The following is a 20,762-nucleotide window of genomic DNA, read 5'->3' as shown; positions in this document are numbered from 1 at the left end:
TCTCTCTCTTGCCTTGCTACTATTTACACCCTCCCCTCTGTCTCTACTATTAAAAGCTCTTTTTTTTTTCTTAAGATCCTCAGAAAAGTGTGATTATGTTGCCTAGCAACTTGTAATTTTTTTTTCTTCTTTTTTTAAAGATCTAAACACGCCCACTGATGAACTGTATTTTAAATGGTGTCACATGGAGAACTGGTCCAGAACATACTACAGGTGCAGGTGATCACATAGAAAGCGTACTGCACAGCGCAGTATGCAATGATAATTGTTTCAAAGAGGCATGTAGTGCAGAGTATGAACTGCATTTGTCGTATTGAACGTTAATAAAGTAGCATTTATTTGTTTGCATGTGTTTATTATGAATACAACACGGACGTACAACATCTGCCATGTTAGCATGGTCATATGACTTCTAACATACGCTGTGCCACTATTCCCTGATAATTACAAATTTTCAGTTTTATGAATATTTGACATACTGCATTTCAGAAAGTTGGCATATTCGGTTGAAAGGGAGAATGCTATGACATACAATGCAAGTTTAGTGCCATACTTATCTCAAAAACGTATAGTTATTTTGGATTTTAATACAGTTTTGTGTGGAAAAAAGTCTCAAGTTCTGTCAGTTAAATAATGAGTCAAATTCTTAAAGGGATAGTTCACCCAAAAATTTAAATTCTGTCATCATTTGCGTGCTGCCATTCCGTTTATGACAGAATTCTCATTTCTGGGTAAAATCAAACTAAAAAACAACAAACTAAATGAAATGAAACGAAATAAAATAAAGAAGCAACTGAGGTTCCAAACTTATGTGACAGAATTTTTTTTCTTCTGTGAACTAAAATTAAAGTAAATAAATTCATTAAAGGCACAATATGTAATTTTCGCCGCTAGAAGGCGCGTATTCAAAATAAACAGAGGCAACGGCGTAGTTTGATGACGTCGTGACTGAGTGTGGAGTGATGGGAGTTGCCGTCTTCATGCCCACAGCCGATGCAATCCGAAAAGCTAAATGTTAATTCTCATTCACAGCAACAGAAAACAAGAAAAACAGTGATTGAAAAAGGCAAAATATTTAGTAGCCCACCAATTTTCAAAAATAATTTGTTTACAACCAGAGGTTGGAAGAAACTTTTTCAATCACCAGCCACATTTGACTACAACATTTTTAAGCTACCAGTCATTTTAAGCTACCTCTGTCAGCCAAAAAAAGTTAATTTTTTCAGTCTTTCATTGTTTGGGGATATCATAAAATGAAGTTAAAAAGAAATTAAAACAAAATTCTCTGTAACTTCTCCTATATTAAAAAAAAAACATTTTGTTGTAATTTCAAAATAATATAAAAATGAACGTTTAACGACAAACACGTTGAAGGTTAGCAAACAGGCTCTCAATTCATAGGGATCAGCTGTTTCTTCACAAAAGTCAGTGCACTGAACTCAGCATATTAAAGCCTCTCCTCCTTCATTGATATTCATTTTTTAAAAAGTGGCCTTGTCTCTGAGGGCTCCAGTCGCATACCGGATGAGAAGTGAAGCGCTTAGGACATTTCACCGGTATCACACATTTGAAGTGTCATTCTGTATTCACTTTCTAAAGTTCAAGGCGGCAGTCCAAAACAGTGAATCTACTCTGGCAAAAGTTCAATTCAAGAATGAAGAGTGACTTAATTGAGTGTAGATATAGGTGTTTGCCACAACTTGTTACTAAAAATGCCTTATACTCAATCTACTGGTGTGTTCATACTCGTTTAAAGACATGGCACTTCATCTTCATCCAGTGTGGAACCCTCTTTACACTTTGTTGTGCTAATGTTGGAGGCTCCTGGTTGGAGGACATAATTTATGAATCATAACCCGCCAAATTGGCATGGAAGTTAATGTGTTAACCATCACTGTTGATTTTTACCCACATTTGGTTTGTTGTCGGGTATTAAAGGATTAGTTCACTTCCAGAATGAAAATGTCCTGATAATTTACTCACCCCTATGTCATCCAAGATGTTCATGTCTTTCTTTCTTCAGTCGAAGAGAAATTAAGGTTTTTGAGGAAAACATTCCAGGATTTTTCTCCATATAGTGGACTTCAATGGGAAACGCGAAACTATCTGTCATTTTGTAAAAAAAAAATTAAAATAAAAATCTATACTTTTTAACCACAAATGCTCTTACACTAGCTCTGCAATGCATGTCCACAACTTCACGCATTATGTAATCACATTGGAAAGGTCACACATGACGTAGGCGGAAGTACCGACCCAGTGTTTACAAAGCGAACATGCAAAGACTAAATCAAACGGCCTTTACAAAAAAGGTAAAACAACGATGTCGGATGATTTTGAATTTGGGGGAGAAAATAAGATGGAGTTTGGTACTACATCTTGGATGACATGGGGGTGAGTAAATTATCAGGAAGTTTTAATTCAGGAAGTGAACTAATCCTTTAATTTTAAACCCAGTTGAGGACAATAAGTTGTCTGTAAGTGAAAATCCTTTTCGATCCAACTCAGTCATAGCCAATAAGAACATTTGATGCTTAATACAAAGCTGTGGGCTTCACTGTGGGCGGGACTACCCAGCATGATGTCACAGAAACAGCGACCAATAAGCAACAACATTTCTACTACCAAACTCCAGGATGTATTTAAACATCACAATCTCCCTCAGCGAGGTGACCTACGAGTCCAAACGCTCGCTGAGAAGTGCGGAACATGGCAGGCCGCAGGTTCGTAAGGGCCTCCGCCGCCAGTCATTATTGCCCCGATGCATTGATTCAAGACCAAACGTCAAGTCGCGAGATTAAAATTCAACAGTCCTGTCAGAATGAGGGACTTTTCGTCCTTCCCTTGAGGCCACCAATGGAGGAGGACAAGGAAGACGACGCAAGGTCATTCTGAGCTCATTCTGATTAGTGTGTGAGGAGAGAGCGAGCGACGGAGCTCTTAAGAGTGGGGGCTGATTCATTATTCATAGTTCAGCCATCATTTGTATTAGAACATCAGCTTGCAGCCACCGGCCACAAAAACTGGGTTACCTCCCCCGAGTCCTGACAACAGGAGAAAGAGGAGGAGGAGAGGAGGAGGAGAAAGAGGGATGGAGAGGTGTAAGACAAGTCCAGAGGAGGTGAGGAGCAATGTGTCACTAACCTGCTTGAATTACAACCTTACACCTACCCAAGTGTCCTTCACAAACTGTGGTCAAGGTAAGGAGAAAGAGAGAGAGGGAGCAAAACCGGCGTGAGAGAAACAGAGCGATTTTTCTCGCTCGTCCTCAATCTGAAATCCCAGAGCTGTGTGAGTGAGTGAGTGAGTGAGTGTAGGACACGCTCGTGTTTGTGGTGCCGTTCACTTCCCTTCCTTGTTTCTTTAGGACACACTGTACCAGGTTGCGTGCCGACGGATTTCGAGCACGCCGCTGATGATGTAGCTGTTCTGCTGGCCACAGAACAAGCCGATCAATGCAGTCAATATGATTTCATATGATCTGAATGTTTAATAAACAGCAGTCTGACGCAAGTGGGCGTTTAGTCACATGCTGTTACGGTACTGTGTTCAGGCTCATAAAATGCCTCCCACTGCTCCCATAATGCTTCGGTGTCTTTGTGTTTGGCATTAAATATGCATCTGCAGAGGAAACTCACATAACACAAAGCACAATTATGATTTACTATTCATTTATTCCCATTTAAGGGTCATAACTGTGAGGAGGTAAATGAGGGTGAGGGAGGTAGGGTTAGCTGAGGGGTTGAGTTTTCAGATTAAAGATTCTTTAGCATTTGTGGCACAATGTTGGTTACAAAAATTATTTTGAGAATTTTCCATTGTATAAAAAAAAGTTACAGTGTGGCACTTAGAATGGAAGTGAATGGGGCAGATTTTTAAAAAATCTAAATGCAGGATAGTGAAGTTAATTATTTTCTAAAATCATTTACATTAAAGGGTTAGTTCACCCAAAAATGAAAATTAGGCTGAAAAAAGTTTGAGCTGTAAAGTTGTTTAAATCATAATTAGTACAAATATTTTAAGGTTTATTGCATATAACTTTACACAGAAAAGGCTAGAAAGTGTTTTTCGCATTAAAATCATTATTGAAATCATAAACCCATTGGATTGGCCCCATTCACAAGTAGAAATTATTTTTTAGTTATTCAATCACAAATAGACATTGTTGAATATACACTTAAAAAAAGATTTTTGCTGCTTGTTCAAATTACTTAATTAAAATTAGCTAACCAACACAATTCCTATACATTTTGTCCCAACTTAATTTCATTGTGTTCAATCTACAATGTTAAAAGTTACATGAACAAATTATATATGTTCAACTCAATTAATTACATGTCAATTCAACACACTTTTTTTTTTCCAGTGTAGGTGTACATGAGGTCCAGCACTTTTTGTGATCTCAAAATTTATATTTTGAATCAGAAAAACATGTAACCACCTTGCATGTGTCCTGGGCCACAGAGAAGAACCCCATATTCCACTAACATCCAGTCGTACGTACGGTTTTAAACTTAGCCACTATCTACTGCTGTAAAAGAAAGCAACTGTCTGATCTAAAAATACTGCCAAAAGTCCATATATATACACGTGCACAAAACTTCACAGAACATCTTCAGTAAGTCTAACATCAGCATGTAGTGACAGATCTTATGAAGCAGGAACATCTGAAGTTGAGTTAATACAGCTGCCTGACTAAAATAAAAAAAAATGTTAACATTTCAATCGAAATGTCACATTTGTGGTGAGATTAAAATTCAAGCATATGTGGGAACGACGCTGCACTGTCTTTTTTGCGCTTTTCTTTTTCCCCTGACCTTGTGAAATCAGCGCATCCCCACTTTTTTCAAGTCCAAAATTGGCCATAAATGCACATCCTGATTTCGCGTGAGGCTACGCTAGACACACAGGATTTACAGTTACGAATGATGTATTACTCTTACCCTTATGAGCAAAAATGACGGCGTATCCACTGAAACAAAAATGCAAGTGATCGCGCTGGCGTCTCTGTCCTGCAAAGCGCGCTTCAGCTTCCACTCTCTGCCAAAATATTGGATACAGTGCACATTTATCTGGGTTTAACGTCTAAACATTGTTATATGCTTGAACTGTTTTATATCTATAGATTTTATTTTAGTCAAGTCGTGATGATTTGAGAAGGCTAAATTGATCAAGCATATGCTCACTGTCTGCCGCTGGCCACTTGGTCGTTACTTTAAATGCGTAACGTTAATTAGGCTATGTGAGTACTGCTCATGTCTGAAAATAGTATATGAAAAACAAAATTATTTTACATAAAAACATTAGGCTATAGCTTATATTTATTTAGTACATTTTTAAATTAATGTAAAAACTAAAATGAATTGTAAAACTGAAAGTATTTTTAAAAAATTGTGTTCAGCACGGTGGGCCACATTTGAATTGAAGCGGGTTGAGAACCACTGCTGTAAAGGCTACTCATATGGACAAAATTTTGATTTGTTGTGACGCCAGCAAAGTTCAGTTGAACTGAAACGCCTCGGATTTTTTTAGTAGAATGCTAGCTTAACCCCACCTACCTAAACAAACACACACACAGGGGACAGATTTGTGCACAGCTTTAAATGTCAGCAAATATCTCCTATGAAGGAATGAGAATGTAAAACAGAAACAAGAGAAAACCGAGACGGATACTGAAGATGTGCATGGATTTAATCTTGGCAACCAAGTGACCTTGCCATGGATCACCAAACAATAAAGGTACAACAGGTGCTAAAGATGAACAAATAGATGGGATACTGCTCAAATATTTACACACACACAGAGCCCAGACACCTCGCTAGATGTCACATTCTTTCATTACCACAGTACCAAAGTGCCATGTGATCACATAGAATGATATATTCTATGATATATTGATATTCTCAGAAAAAAAGATGAGGAATAAAAGAAATAGAGAAATAGTTGTAAGTTCTTTAACAATGACCTCATCTAGTGGAGTGGAAATTTCCTGGTAGGCATGGTGACAGCAGCAGCAGAACTGAGAACATTCTATAACATTCAGCAAGATGAGAGAGACCAAGAGAAACGGACCCCAACTCACTGACACACAGCATCACAGTGAAGATCATTCTCCTTTAACTCACTCTCACATACACACACACACACATTCACACAGCAGATGAAACACAACTTCATACATCTCTGTGGTGTCACAGATAGTACATATAACTTGTGTTGTTCTGGCTACACTAGGCTGCAGTGTTCAGTGGAGCAGGTAGAGGGCGCTGTGGAAAGAGAGAGAGAAAGAAATGTATGTGGGTCACTCTCTGCACTAGTGATGTTTTTAGGCTTAGCTGCCTTAAAATACTGCACCATCCCCACAGAGCTCTGACCCTTTCCCACTCACTCCACACACACCTTTACCACAAACACGCTACACCTTACGCACAGATATCTCTTACACACTAACCATGGCACATCTTTATGGCACAGCCTCACTCTTGCTGGTAAGGGAGGGGTGCACATGTGTTGTGTGGGTTGTGCAGCAAGGACAGAATGGATCTTGTCTAAATATGATGTTTGTGTAGATAAAATGGGCAGAATGTGAACTGGCCAGTCGCCAGTGTCTCAGCGACAGCCGTTTTCTCAGCGCTCTAAAAATAAAAATGCCTTTATTTCAGATCTCACCAATCAGACATATCCTGCTTGATACAATCACTTTCATACACACACACACATATACATATATATATATATATATATATAAACTCAAAACTCAATATATGTATACCTACTAAACGCACACAGTCCCCTTCTTTAGTCACGATGCACTTTTTTGCCAAGCCTGCTCTGGCGCAGACTCTACAGCGGACTATTATAAATAATTTGGTAACACTTTAGTATAGCGACCAATTCTCACTATAGTTGCTTACTAGCATGCCTATTATTAACATATTGCCTGTTTTTTAGTACTTATAAAGCACATATTCTGCATGACCATATTCTACATCCCTAATCCAACAAATACCTAAACAGAACAACTACCTTACTAACTATTAATAAGCAGCAAATTAGGAGTTTATTGAGGCAAAATTCATAGTTAATGGTTTGTTAATAGCAAGAACTGGACCTTAAAATAAAGTGACCAATATTCTTGTAATAGTATTATATTGTATATTAATTTATGTATTTTAGCTTTTTATGACATTTTATGAATATTTGTACTTTTAAAAAATGCATTTGTTAAAAAGGTTAAATATATATTTTAGATTTATATGCTGTCATTAAAATTAAACTAACAAAATATATTTTTTTTAAAGCATATTAAATGTATGCATATAATATCCATAAACTTATTATTCAATATGAACTCTGCATGATTAACTAGCCATTTGCTGCGTATTTGTTTTATTAATTACTATTTACTTCTTACATTTTTTATGATGCTTTACCTAGAATGTGCTCTGATGGTTTTCACAGTAAAACTCTTTTGGAAACGCTAAAGTGCCGCCACTACAGGCATACAGTACACATTAAGATGGATGTCTTTTGCTGTTGCGTCACATTTCACACTGTTTTATAGCGTCCCACTATGAGTGTTGCATTTTTAAGACGGCATGTCAAGCTAAAAATAGTCCATCTTTTACGCGTCTTGAGACTCTTGCATTCTGTTCCATTCTGTTGCGCTCCATCTAGCTGTTTTTGCAAGAACACTTCTTATACAAACAGTCCTTAAGGAACACGTCCAGACAGGGTCAGGTAAGCCCAAACCCAGCCTCATTATACAGGTTTTCAATTAGTTATGCCTACTTGTTCAAACAACCCACAGACTAATGATGCTTATATGAAGTGCCTGCAAAAAATATTTGCAGATGTGAAAAGATTTGTGGATCGTTATGCCTAATAAATAATGGTGTGAAGTTCCTTCTTAATTAACAATGTTTTTGACACCCGTTTCCTTTCAGATTTGATGTCGAGTTTCTGTCAGACGCTGCTCCACAGGTGGTGTGGTGTGAAAGCGACTCCTCCTTGTCGGACAATTTCAAACACCATAAACACAGTTTGACCAGTAACTTTGGGTCTGAGAATAATATATCTGCACAGACCTGCATAGAGTGCTCTTTGAATCTGTGATCATTATAATGAGGAGGGAGCTTCATATCATATCACTAACCATGGAAGGGAGCAACAGATAAGTGGATAGTTAACAACGAGTTCTTTGTCTCTGAGTGAATGCACCTTCTGCTCTGCAGGTTGGCTGCATAGTTACTGTGTTACCACGGTAGCTGTGCATTTTACCATCACCAAGGATACCATATCCATGACAACCTCTACCCATCAAAAGATTCCGTTCATAGCCCATAAGCAGAGGGGTGTATGTATCAAATGAAGGAAACCGTGCTTGTGTCACTCTAACCTGCCTATAGTAAGTAAAAAGCCTGGTTCTTGGGGTAAAAATCCAGTTCAGAAATAATTTCTGATATTTTTGATAAAAATACAAACGTTTAATGACAGACATATCATAAGCTCTGAACCAAGAACAACAATGTATTTATTTACTGAATTTCCACAAAAAACGACATTACCCATAATACTGAGGAGAGCTAGATTCACCAATGAGAGAAGTCACCGTTACCATGAAAATGATAATAGCAGTAAAAGCCCACTCACATTAAGCATTGCAAATTACACAATCAAGTCAATAAAAGCCCATTCCCATGAGGCATTGCAAATGACGTAATTGAGTCAGTAAAAGACCTGTCCCTTCAAGCATTGTAAATTACGTAATTCAGTCTTCTTACACGTTACAACAACTTATATATCAACACATACCAAAGATTATATACAATACATACGTTGTATATACTGTAATGTTTTAAAATTAACTTTAAATGTGTTGCATTTTATATGTTTTATCAATGACTAAAGGGCATTTTTTATTATTTACAGTGCCGTTCAAATGTTTGGGATCAGTAAGATTTTTGTTTTTAAAGAGTTTTCTTAAGCTCATCAAGGCTGCATTCATTTGATTAAAAATACAGAAAAAAACGATAAAATTTGTAAAATATTACTGAAATGTAAAATAACTATTTTAATATACTTTAAAATATAATTTATTCCTGTGAAGCAAAGCTGAATTTTCAGCATCATTACTCCAGTCTTCGGTGTCACATGATCCTTCAGAAATCATTCTAATATGCTGATTTATTATCAGTGTTGGAAACAGTTGTGCTGCTTAATATTTTTTGGGACCTGTGATACTTTTTTCAGGATTCTTTAATCAATAAAATGTTAAAAAGAACAGTGTTTATTCAAAATAGAAATTGTGTGTTACAATATACACTATTCAAAAGTTTGGTGTCAGAATATTTTTCCTTTCTTTCATTTTTTTTAATTAATACTTTTATTCAGCAAGGATGTGTTAGTGATAGTAAAGACTTATATTAATAGATTTTTATTTTGAATAAATGCTGTTCTTTTGAACTTATAATCATCAAAGAATCAAAGAAAAAAGTTTAAAAGGTTCCAAAAAAAATATTAAGCAGTTTTTAAAACTGATAATAAATCAGCATATTAGAATGATTTCTGAAGGATCATGTGACACTGAAGACTGAAGTAATGGCTGAAGAAAATTTAGTGCTGCGTCACAGAAATAAATTTTAAAGTATAGTAAAATAGGAAACCAGTATTAGAAACGGCAATATTTCACAATATTAATGTTTTTTTTTGTTTTTTTTTATCAAATAAATATAGCCTTGATGAGCATAACAGACTCCAATAAAAACAACATTAAAAATCTTACCGATCCCAAACTTGAATGGCAGTGTATAATGAACAGTTACTTTTGTATAAGTCATTTTCAAATCCTTCATGGGGTGTTGTTCATTGCCTCATAAAATACATTTAAATAAAAATTTTGTAAAAAAAAAAAGTTTGTAATGTTGAAAGTGATTCATCAAAATAATTAATCTCAGAGCTGGTTGGTTTGATTCAAATCATTTTTGGAAATACCTATAGAGAAAATGAATGGGAAAAAATACTTGCAGAACCACAAACGAAGCTGTACATGTGACCGCAATCACTGCTCGGCCATGAGCTATGTGCCATCAAAAGCGCGGACACATGCTTTCATTCACGCATTTACAGGTTTCCATTGTGTTCTTCACTGGGAAAAGACACAATGCGGCTTCAGATCTCCGAGCTGATGGGTGGATGGATTAGTGTTACTCAGGCTACAGCATGAATCTCTGAGAGGTCTGAGAACTCCTTCCACAGCCAAACATCCAGATTACCCACACACTCCATCGTTCTGCATTCATCCAGTCTGAATGTACTGTACATTGAGCACTGAAGCACACAGGCTGTTCTTAGGCTTACAGAGCTCCAATCTCTCTATTCTAGATTCAGCAATCTGCACTTCCAATTCAAAACCCAATGTAAGTTCTAAAATGCAATTGCACCTCACAAAAGTTGAGTCATTTAATCATTCAACCAACAGCAATCACTATCATCATCACTACTATAACATCACCATTCACCACTATCCGCAACACTATCCGTAACCACAATATCATCAGCAGCAGAACCACTATCATCATGACCTCCATCATCACTATCAAGTAATCATTACCATTACATCATTTTAACATAGCCACCATCACCATTTTCACTGTCACAACCTTTACTATCCTTACTGCTACTAGCTATAGGGGCTTTCGGAACTCAGTTCTAGGAACTAGCCATCATGGTGGTCCCTAGAGAACCAATTTCCCCCTCAAGCCAATTTCCTGGTTGCATTCGCACCGTTAGCAGGAACTCTGAAATGGCTAACAGCAACGCCTTTATTCGCTGCATTCACAAACGTTTAGACTCTACTCTGAAGTAGGTTAATTTAGTTCCCCCAAATGGAGATTCTAGAACTAAAACTGTTCCTATTTCCTGTAATGCAAACATGCCAAAAAGTGGGTCATTTCACCAATAGGAACTATTAAAGGGGTCATATGATGTTGCTAAAAAGAACATTATTCCACAGCGTGAAGTTGATGTATTTCCTCAGCGACCAGCATGGATCAGCTCTAGGCATGACGAAGCGATATCGTCCTCTTTTGGAAGGCCAAACAAAGTAGTTTCGCTTTCACAACGAAGCACACAGCGCCTTCACGACATGGCGGCGGCGGCACCAATACTCCAGCGAGAATAAAAGTTATGCCTTCTTTCTTTGCTTGAAGATGTGGGAAGAGTTGCATAACGCCACCCAAATAGTGACATAGATATGTGGGGGCGTGTTAGAACGAGTCGTTTTAGGTAGGCGTGGCTGACTCTTAACTTTTATAAAGAATATCTCTTTGGATTTGAGACTTTAGTCTTTGCAACTTTACAGATCTTCTTTATGCACCAAGAGCTTGTAACACTCCAAAGAGAAAGGAAAAATTGAAATCGCATCATATGACCCCTTTAAAAGGTTCCTCTGGTGGTGTAAAGCCCATTATCATCGCCATAATCAACACCATCATCATTTCGTTTACACCATTATCATCATTACATTACAACCATAACTATTCCAACCACTACCATCACCAACATCATTACCAATCACTGTCACAGCCAGTATCGTCCTTACCATTACCACCATTCATTACCACCACAGCCATAACCAACCCCACTATTACCATCATCATCCTCACTAGTACTAACATTGCCATAATCAATCATCATCGCTACCATCACAACCATCTTTATCCTCACCACAAACACCATCATGACATATCCTCCATCGCTAATCATCAACACCACAACTTCACCATCACATTATCACCACAGTACATAACATCCATCACCATTACCATCACCACCATTACAACCATAATTATCCCCACCACTGCTATATCACAACCATCATCATTACCAGTCATTGCCAGTATTATCCTCACCATTACCATCATTGTCACAACCATCACCATCCTCACTACTACCGTCATTGCCATAATCATCACCACCATCATTACTACCACATAACCATCATCACTTGCCATCACCGTTATAACCAACATCACAACATTACCATCATAATATTTCTCTTTCTTTATTTATAAAGTATTATTTAACAGTCTGTTGACCAAAAATTTACATTTTTAGAGCCACATGCAAAAATAATCACAACCATAAAAACATAACAATAAAAAAAGAATAAGCTGACCTTTTTGGCTCATACAACTTAAGTAATTCCATCATCACATTATCATCACTATCACATAACATCCATCACCATTACAACCATAACTATCCCTACCACTGCTATCACCACAATCATCATTACCAATCACTGTCACAACCAGTATTATCCTTACCAGTACCACCACCGTCACAACCATAACCATCCCCACCATTACCATCACCATCCTCACTGCTACTATCATTGCCATAATCACCCTCATCACCATCATTACTACCATAACAATCATAACCACCTTTATCCTCACCACTAACACATCATCACATATCCGCCATCACCATTATCATCAACGCCACAACTTCACCATCACCATCACCACAATCACATAATATCCATCACCATTACCCTCATCACCATTACAGCCACAACTATTTCCACCAATGCTATCACCACCATCATTACCAGTCACAACCAGTATTATCCTCACCATTACCATCATTGTCACAACCATCACCATCCTCACTACTACTATCATTGCCATAATCATCACCGCCATCATTACTATCATATAACCATCACAACCATCTTCAGCCACACCACTAACACCATCATCACCTGCCATCACCGTAATCATCAACATCGCATTACCATCATCTTCTTTCTCTTTCTTTATTTATAAAGCATTATTTAACAGTCTGTAGACCAAAGCTCTTTACAAAGCTTAACATTTTTTGAGCCACATGCAAAAATAAATCACAACCATAAAAACATTAAAACATTTACAAGCTGGCCTTAAAGACAGTTTTGGCTCATACATCTTAACTAATTCCATCATCACATTATCATTACTATAACATAACATTCATCAGAATTACCATCATCATCACATTATCATCATAACCATCCCCACCACCATCACAATTAAACACCGTCACAACCAGTATTATCCTCACTACTACATCACCGTCACAGCCATCACCATCCTCACTGCAATCGCCACAATCACATCACATAACCATCACCATCACAACCAATATCATCCTCACCATTACCATAATCACATTACCACCACTATCATCACCAATATCACATAACATCCATCACCATTAAAGTCATAATCATCCTCACCACTACGGTCACCGGCATATTCATCAGTACTACCATCAGCAGCAGCACACCACAAACATTATAATTACAGTCTTAATTCCATAATGATCATCATCATTATCAGCACTCTCAAATCATCATCAACATGCTCATTTCTGACTTGTGCTGTGAGGCAGAGCGTCTCTTACCAGGTTTGAGTTGGTTGCGTTGGAATCGTCCTCGGGGAAAGGGATGTAGACAGCTAAGGCCACACAGTTTGCAAAAATAGTCATCAAAATTATGATTTCAAACGGTCTGAAGAGTCAGTTAAAGAAAATGAAAGATTTGTTTTTATACACAAGCAAAGGAAGAGTACACACACATACAGTACATGTTAAGTTGTATAAGTGCACAAGACAGTGTGTAAGAGTCCTTATCCTCTCTACTTTTTTTCTCTCTACTCAAATCTTTTTTCTTTCCTGTTAATAGCAAGGCCAAGCTCTTCAAAAACCTGGCCTTCTTCAAGACAACGATCTTCACCCCCCTCCCATTTTCCTTCTCTCCCTCTTCCTCTCCTCCCTCTCTCTTTTCACTGGCCAGATTGTTTGTTTGGCTTTCAGTTCAGCTGGAAACGCAATCAAACTGTGTCATCATTTGTTACAGGAATGTATTTCTCCGAGATGGGTGTTGAGTCGCATGGCACGTGTCCTGAGGAGAAACAGATGTGTTCTTGTTTTTCTGGATGTTTCTCTTGTATCTGCTGTCTGGGCCTTGAGTTATGGCTCTCTGGGGTTAGTTCAGAATTACAGAGCCATAGACCCTGTAACCCATTTAGATAAACATGCTTGTAGATCAGTAGTTCGGGTCCCCAAGGGAGTAAAAACAGACCATTGCAGGCAGACCCAAACTGAATTTAATCTTTAAAGGTCTTACAAGGTTATAAATAACACTTCTATATATGAAACCTGCTTGACTGTGCATAATGTGAGTGTGTGTGACCGAATGCGTGTTTGTAGGAGGGGTCAATATGCGTGTGCATTGGTGTGTGCGCATGTGGGAGGGGTGAATATTTGTGTGTGTGTGTGTGTGTGCGCATGGACCTGTTCAGCCTGTTAAGAGGAGCTGTTGGCATGGCAACACAGCCAAAGACAGGAGAGATGGGCTCTGGAGTCTCTGGAGATACAGATCCAGTCAAGTGTGTGCAAGACTGGTGACATACGGATAGAACCGGCAAAACAGGAACTTTTATAAAATATCCCACCGAAATTAATGAGGGAAAATATTTCTGTCTCCACAGTTCAGTCGTTCCCTCATGCCGGTTTGTGAATTTATGGGGAAATATTTGATGATGTGATCAGTTCTTGGCTGAAGCTGTGAATGGGAGCTGGATCTCTTGTTTCCTGATGAATGAAGCATTTTACTCAACCTATCAATCCTCATTAACATATTTTCCTGGTAAGGGGCCTATCGCTGTCTCTTGTGGGCAGAAATGATTACATAAAACCGTGAGAGAGAGGGGAAAAAATAGGAAGAAAGAGAGGAAGGGGAACACACTGTCCTACAGTCTCCTGTATAAATTCATTTCAGGGGTGCACTTGAATGACTCATCAAAGCTCAACTCTATTTAACCCTTTGTAGAAGGTAGTGGCATAAAAAAACACAAAAAAGTGTATTTACACCTGTAATGCAGCAAAGGGGGAATGACGGTCACAACTATAACATATCATGCTGAAGAAATTCATTCTTCTTTTTTTAGGGACTTTTTTGGAGGGCTTTTATATTTTGGTACTGCTTCATGCAACATTGCATTTTTACAACAACTCAAAGATGCCATAACACGCTGCCTGTAATAATAACAAACAGATCATACAATTAATAAACACTTACTGATAAGCACTGCTGCGAATCAAAATATGAAAAGAATACATGTATGACCTGGAGATCAATAATTTCAGCCTTAAAGTCATCTACATTACTGAGTTTATGAGTAGTCTGTAACTGTAACACTAATTAATTAACATTCAGAAAACAACTGTATGCTCAGCTACCTGCTAAAGCAACAGTCACAAACTCAATATGAGACTTTTTTGGATGTCGCTCTGGGAGGAACATATCTGCCGCATTACAGATAAAAAAATAAGTATTTTCATAAGTATTGTGTGCTTTTTAATGTGATGGCACTTTGAGGCCCTGCATCAGTATACTGGCTTGTCAGATTCAAATGCGCTCTTTTAAATGAAATATGTGGTGAATTACAGCACAGATATATATATATATATATATATATATATATATATATATATATATATATATATATATATATATATATATATAGTTCTGGGTCAGTAATATTTACATTTCTGAAAGAAATCAATACCTTTATTCAGCAAGGATGCATTCAGTTGATCAAATGTGACCGTAAAAATGTTTACATTGTCACATAAGGTCTACTTCAAAAAATGCTGTACTCTAGAACTCTAAAAACAACGGTAGTCCACAAAATTTCCTTAAAAAATATTAAGCAGCACAACTGTTTTCAACATTAATAATATGTAAAGTTTCTTGACCAGCAAATCAGCATATTAGAATGATTTCTGAAGGATCATGTGACACTGAAAACTTGCGTAATGGCTGCTGAAAATGCAGCTTTGCCATCACAAAAATTAATTATATTTTAGAAAAAATGTATTAAAGTAGAAAACATTCATTTTAATTTGTAATAATATTTCATAATAGTACTGTTTTTATTGCAGTCCTGGTGAGCATAAGAGACTCAAAACATTCAAAATGTTACCGACCCCAAACTTCTGAACAGTAGTGTGTATATATATATATAACAAGCAGGTCAGAGTTCAGTAAAGGATACTTCCATTCCACGATACTGATGCACGCCCTGCGGATGGGGTTTTTAAGAGTTAGGCAGAGAAGGGCTCGGGGTGGGCGCGTGGAGGCAGTGCTGGCCTGTTTCTTGGGTTTGGTGTAGTGCTGGCGTTTGCGCTGCGTGGAGCTCGCAGTGGAAATCGGGGCTCCAGTGGTGCCCATCAGCTTGGCCTGCCGTGCCGCGTCGATGGCTGCCTGCCAGCTGATGGGGGCGCCAGGGGTGGGAATGTGTTCAGGTGCAAGACCCAGCACCCCACCCCCGCCCCCCACACGCTCATCCTCATTCAGACTGGGGACTGGAGCCAACGACGGACTGGAATAGTTGGAGCCTGTAGACGAAGAGAAGGAGACAGTGAATGAGAGAGTGTGAGAAAGCGGAGTTCTGTGATGTTTGGTTCTGTATTAATAAAGATTTTTTTGATGTCATATTTAAAATAGTTTTTTAATCATACCTTCATTCACTTGGCAACTTTTCTAATGCCTTTTAGGGTAGATTTGAAAAGCCAAAAAAAATAAAAATTTTAAATAAAAGATTTTGTTGTTTTACCCTTGTCCCAGACCCAGATTTTCAGTCATTTAAGAGAGTTTATTTTATAGAAGTCCACAGGGACAACAAAGCCCACAGCCAGATGGACAAGGAATTAAAACAGTTTGTGTGCTTGTCACGTGTTGTACTTGTCCAATCAATGTTATTAAGCTAGTAAATATGCAAATAAGACCATCAAATCCATCCACAAATGGGTTTACAAATGTACAGTGTGAAATCTCAAAGCCTGGCAACCCAAGATTAAACACCCCTGGTATTTATATGTAATAACTCCTTGGTAAACAATTTCAGGTGTGAAAAGCCAATCAATGTTCTTTTATATTTTACATATTGGCATTCCAGTATAATCCTGGCCCATTGCAACAGCGTATTCATCACACATGGCAGCCCTGCAGGACTGTATCTCATCTCCATCTGCAGTCCAAGAGTGTAAAATCCAAAGAGAACTGTCCTACTGAAGTGTGTGTGTGTCAGGAATGAGAGACAGAGTGAGATCACAGTAATAAACCACAGAACGGGGAGTTTCTCCCATCCTGTACTCAGTTTTCTCTCTCCCCCTTCTCTTTTTAATAAATGGTTCAGCCCACTGAATAATCCAAAATCTGGATTAGTGTGAAATGTCATGTCAGAATGACATCAGTGAGTTTATATATGATAAAATATTTTCTCCTATCCCAGTTTAATATGTAGTTTTTTGTAGATTGATGCTGTGATGCTAGTGGTGCAGAAATCACATACTTTAGATGTCTTTTATATAAGAGAAAGTGCTGGGTTTTGATCATTAGGATTCAGTAAAGTATGTTATGAGAGTAAAAAGAGAACTGGAGAGTTGTTGTCTGTGTTATCTAACTCCTGTTAAATTATAGGAAGTCAAAGTGGGCTTTTCTCGATGACTCTTTTCTCCTAAAGCACCATTTCTAATTACCGTAGTAAAGCCATGCTCTGGATAAAGGACTTTCAAAAGCAAGAATCTCAGTTACTCATCCTAAAGTACCCACAATGGATTCACTCTCTTGAGAGATACTCTGACACTAATTTTTTCTAATTGAAAAAGAGCTATACATACACACACTTGTAAACTTGAATTCACATAAAGCAAAGACTAGGTGTCGAGGAAAATCACCAAATTCATTCACACAGATCAAATCTGCACCTCATGTAAACTTCCTAAAGTTTGAGCCATCAGCCACTTAAACTGTTCGATTTGGAATCCATGAACTGAGATTTAATCACATTCTGCAACTGCATCACCACTGACACCAGGGGATCCCCTTTCCCTCTGATCTGAGATCAGCAATGGCCTTCTCTCAGAGCTTTTCACTTCAAAAAAGGAAACATTCACATTGTATTTTAACTTGCAACTTCAATGAACATATATATATACATAATATGAACAAAAGGATGACTGTAAAAAGTGAACTTTAGTGTAAGCAGCTATTAGTACTGGATGAGCAAGAAACTAGCCTGAAACAAATGGGGAGGGACTAAATGAGCTAGGGGAGGGGCTGATATATATTGAGGAGGGGCTAACGGAGATTAGGCAGAGGATAACTATAATTTGTTTCTATGGTTTTTTGACCATATGCCACCATTTTCACTCCAGCAACTAAGCAAACACACACACATACCTCAGCATGTGTTAATCTAGTGCACTACATGGATGAGTGTATTTTAACGCCACAGTCACACACACTCTCTCACATACTGTTTTATGAGTCAGCATCACCATTCATATATTCATCTCACCACACAAAAACACATACACCCGTTCACTCTCTCTCTCTCTCTCTCTCTGAGCTGTACAGTAAGAGCATTTTCACTGCAGCATCACAGCAGTGGATGATTTGACCACGACCGTACAAGAGAATAAAACATTACTGCTCTAATTTCTACTAGTTCATTCTGCTCTGGTTTCTTCCACAGCCAGGCCATTTTGTCACAACACTAAGATAAAGACACCTGTTAAACACTGTAAAAGAGGGTGTGCTATTGTTTGGAGGTGTGGTTGAGAGGGTGAAATTAAGTGCTCGACTTCAACTTCAACTGATCAATGAGATTTGCTGCTTATAGAGACGTGAAGTCACTTTCTGCTTTCTATGGTGATGCTTGAGCAGCGTTTGCATACTTTATCACAGATGAAGCGGATTAGATGCAATATTTGTCAAATATACAGACAACTGAGAAGGTTTTATGTAGCAACAGAAACACTTTTAATTCAATACTATATGTACTGCTTAAATGGGTCATTAACAGCCTTTGTTTTTTATTTTGTACTGTTCTCTGAGGTCCACTTATAATGTTATCAAGATTTTGACATTTAAAAAAAACATCATAATTTAGAAGTAATAAACTATTTTCTGTCTTGTTTTTAACCCCCCTCATCAGAACGCTCTGTTTGAATAGGCGTGGTGGATTGTTGACTCGGAAGTAAATGCACACTGCTATGATTGGCTAATAGTTGTGTATGTTTGACAGGCTACATCCTTCACAGATGGACGCTGCAGTGTTTTAGGTTAAAAACGCATAAACACTCAGTACATATCAAACGATAATCTGTAATAACAGACCAAGCAATAGTGATCATGTAATGAAAACAGTTACTAACACTTGTGTGGTATGACATCACTGTCGGATCCAATATAGTCTGCAAAACATTGTCTTTTAGTTTCAATCTTTCTGAAAGTTCTGCGTCCAATTGTGCATTGTTTGTAAACAAATTAAGTAAATGAAGTAAACAAAGGACCAAGTTCTTACTGACATGGTCTGGCACTTCATTAAAAATTAAGTTCATCGTTTGGTTTCTGCATAGACCTGCGTTTGCCGCTCTTGTCATTTACCTACTACGTGCTTGAATTGGTGGGCGGGGCTAAACAGTCAGTGATGTAAAAGCAGGCGTTGATCTTCTGCGGAGGCAGGGTTTAGCCACACTATTACGTCATAAAGTAGCACATTCCACAACCTGTCATCTTGGCAGTTTAGCTTCAGTTTTTAGACTAACGAGAATGTTTTGAGTTCTGAAACTTACATGATGTTTTTTTAATAGCACAATGACTTCTTATATATGTTATGCTAGAGAGCAGATGGCTCTGTATGCTTACTGCTTATGAAACGCTCTTGCAGTACTTCATGCTACACACATTCGATGTTATACACTGATTGGACTGCGCAGCGCCGCTTCAAGTCGAAGTGTGATATAGTGTTGCGGTGTGGTTAAGAGCATACCATTGTTTGGGGGTGTGGTTAAGAGTATTAGTTCACACAGGCATGTTCAAATATGCATAATTCCCTACCAAATGGCAGGCAAAAAAACTATGAAAGCCCATTTCCGCCACTGAATAAAAAAGGTAATTTTTTTTCTCAATTCTGAGAAATAGTCACAATTCTGAGTAATAAAGTCACAATTGCGATTGTAATTTTTTCCCTCAGAATTGAGTTTATATCTTGCAGTTCTGACTTTATAACAAATTATTGCACGAAATATAAACTCAATTCTGCAAAAATATCAGTCTTTTCTCCCCTCAGAATTTGACTTTGACTCCCAATTGTGAGTTTATATCACACAATTCTGAGAAAAAATGTGCAATTACGAGAAAAAAAGTCAGAACTACAAGATACAAACTTTTTCTGAGGAAAAAAAGTCAGAATTGCAAGTTTATTCTGACTTTGTGAAATAAACTAACATTTGTGATAAATAATTTTCTCAGAACTCTCAATTCTGCCTTTTTTTCCTCAGAATTGTGAGGGAAAAAAATCAAAATTGCGAGTTTATATCATGCAATTCTGAGAAAAAAGGCAGAATTGTGAGATGTAAACTCACAATTGCTAGAAAAAAAGGCAGAATTGTGAGATAAAAAGTCACAACCTTTTTTAAATTTTTTTATTCAGCATAACATCATAAAAATGTAGTACGCCCGGATTCCATTCTTGCTACACACATTCATACTATATGGAACATACTTTTTTTTTTAATAATTGCTAAATAATTACTTTTTCAAAAGAAGTACCTACTCAGATTATGCACTTTCAGAAGCAGCCATGATGTAGCCAAACCTCTGACAGGCACAGTAAGTCTGAACCAACAGTTCAGCTCATTCT

General features: G+C 37.7%; 1 protein-coding gene across 1 annotated transcript in view; it reads right to left on the bottom strand.

Annotated features, from left to right (window-relative positions):
• LOC107694143 (voltage-dependent L-type calcium channel subunit alpha-1C-like) overlaps positions 1-20,762 on the bottom strand; it is a 132,931-nt gene that overhangs the window by 71,383 nt on the left and 40,786 nt on the right. The window contains 2 exon segments of the mRNA XM_016493748.1: positions 13,450-13,555; positions 16,107-16,449. Of these exon segments, the coding sequence (XP_016349234.1) occupies positions 13,450-13,555; positions 16,107-16,449 (449 nt within the window).

The sequence above is a fragment of the Sinocyclocheilus anshuiensis genome, unplaced genomic scaffold, assembly GCF_001515605.1.
Source record: "Sinocyclocheilus anshuiensis isolate Anshui unplaced genomic scaffold, SAMN03320099.WGS_v1.1 scaffold1003, whole genome shotgun sequence".
In the NCBI taxonomy this organism is placed as follows: domain Eukaryota; kingdom Metazoa; phylum Chordata; class Actinopteri; order Cypriniformes; family Cyprinidae; genus Sinocyclocheilus; species Sinocyclocheilus anshuiensis.
The sequence above is the reverse complement of the archived record's forward strand: the minus strand, read 5'-3'. Positions and strand labels throughout refer to the sequence as shown.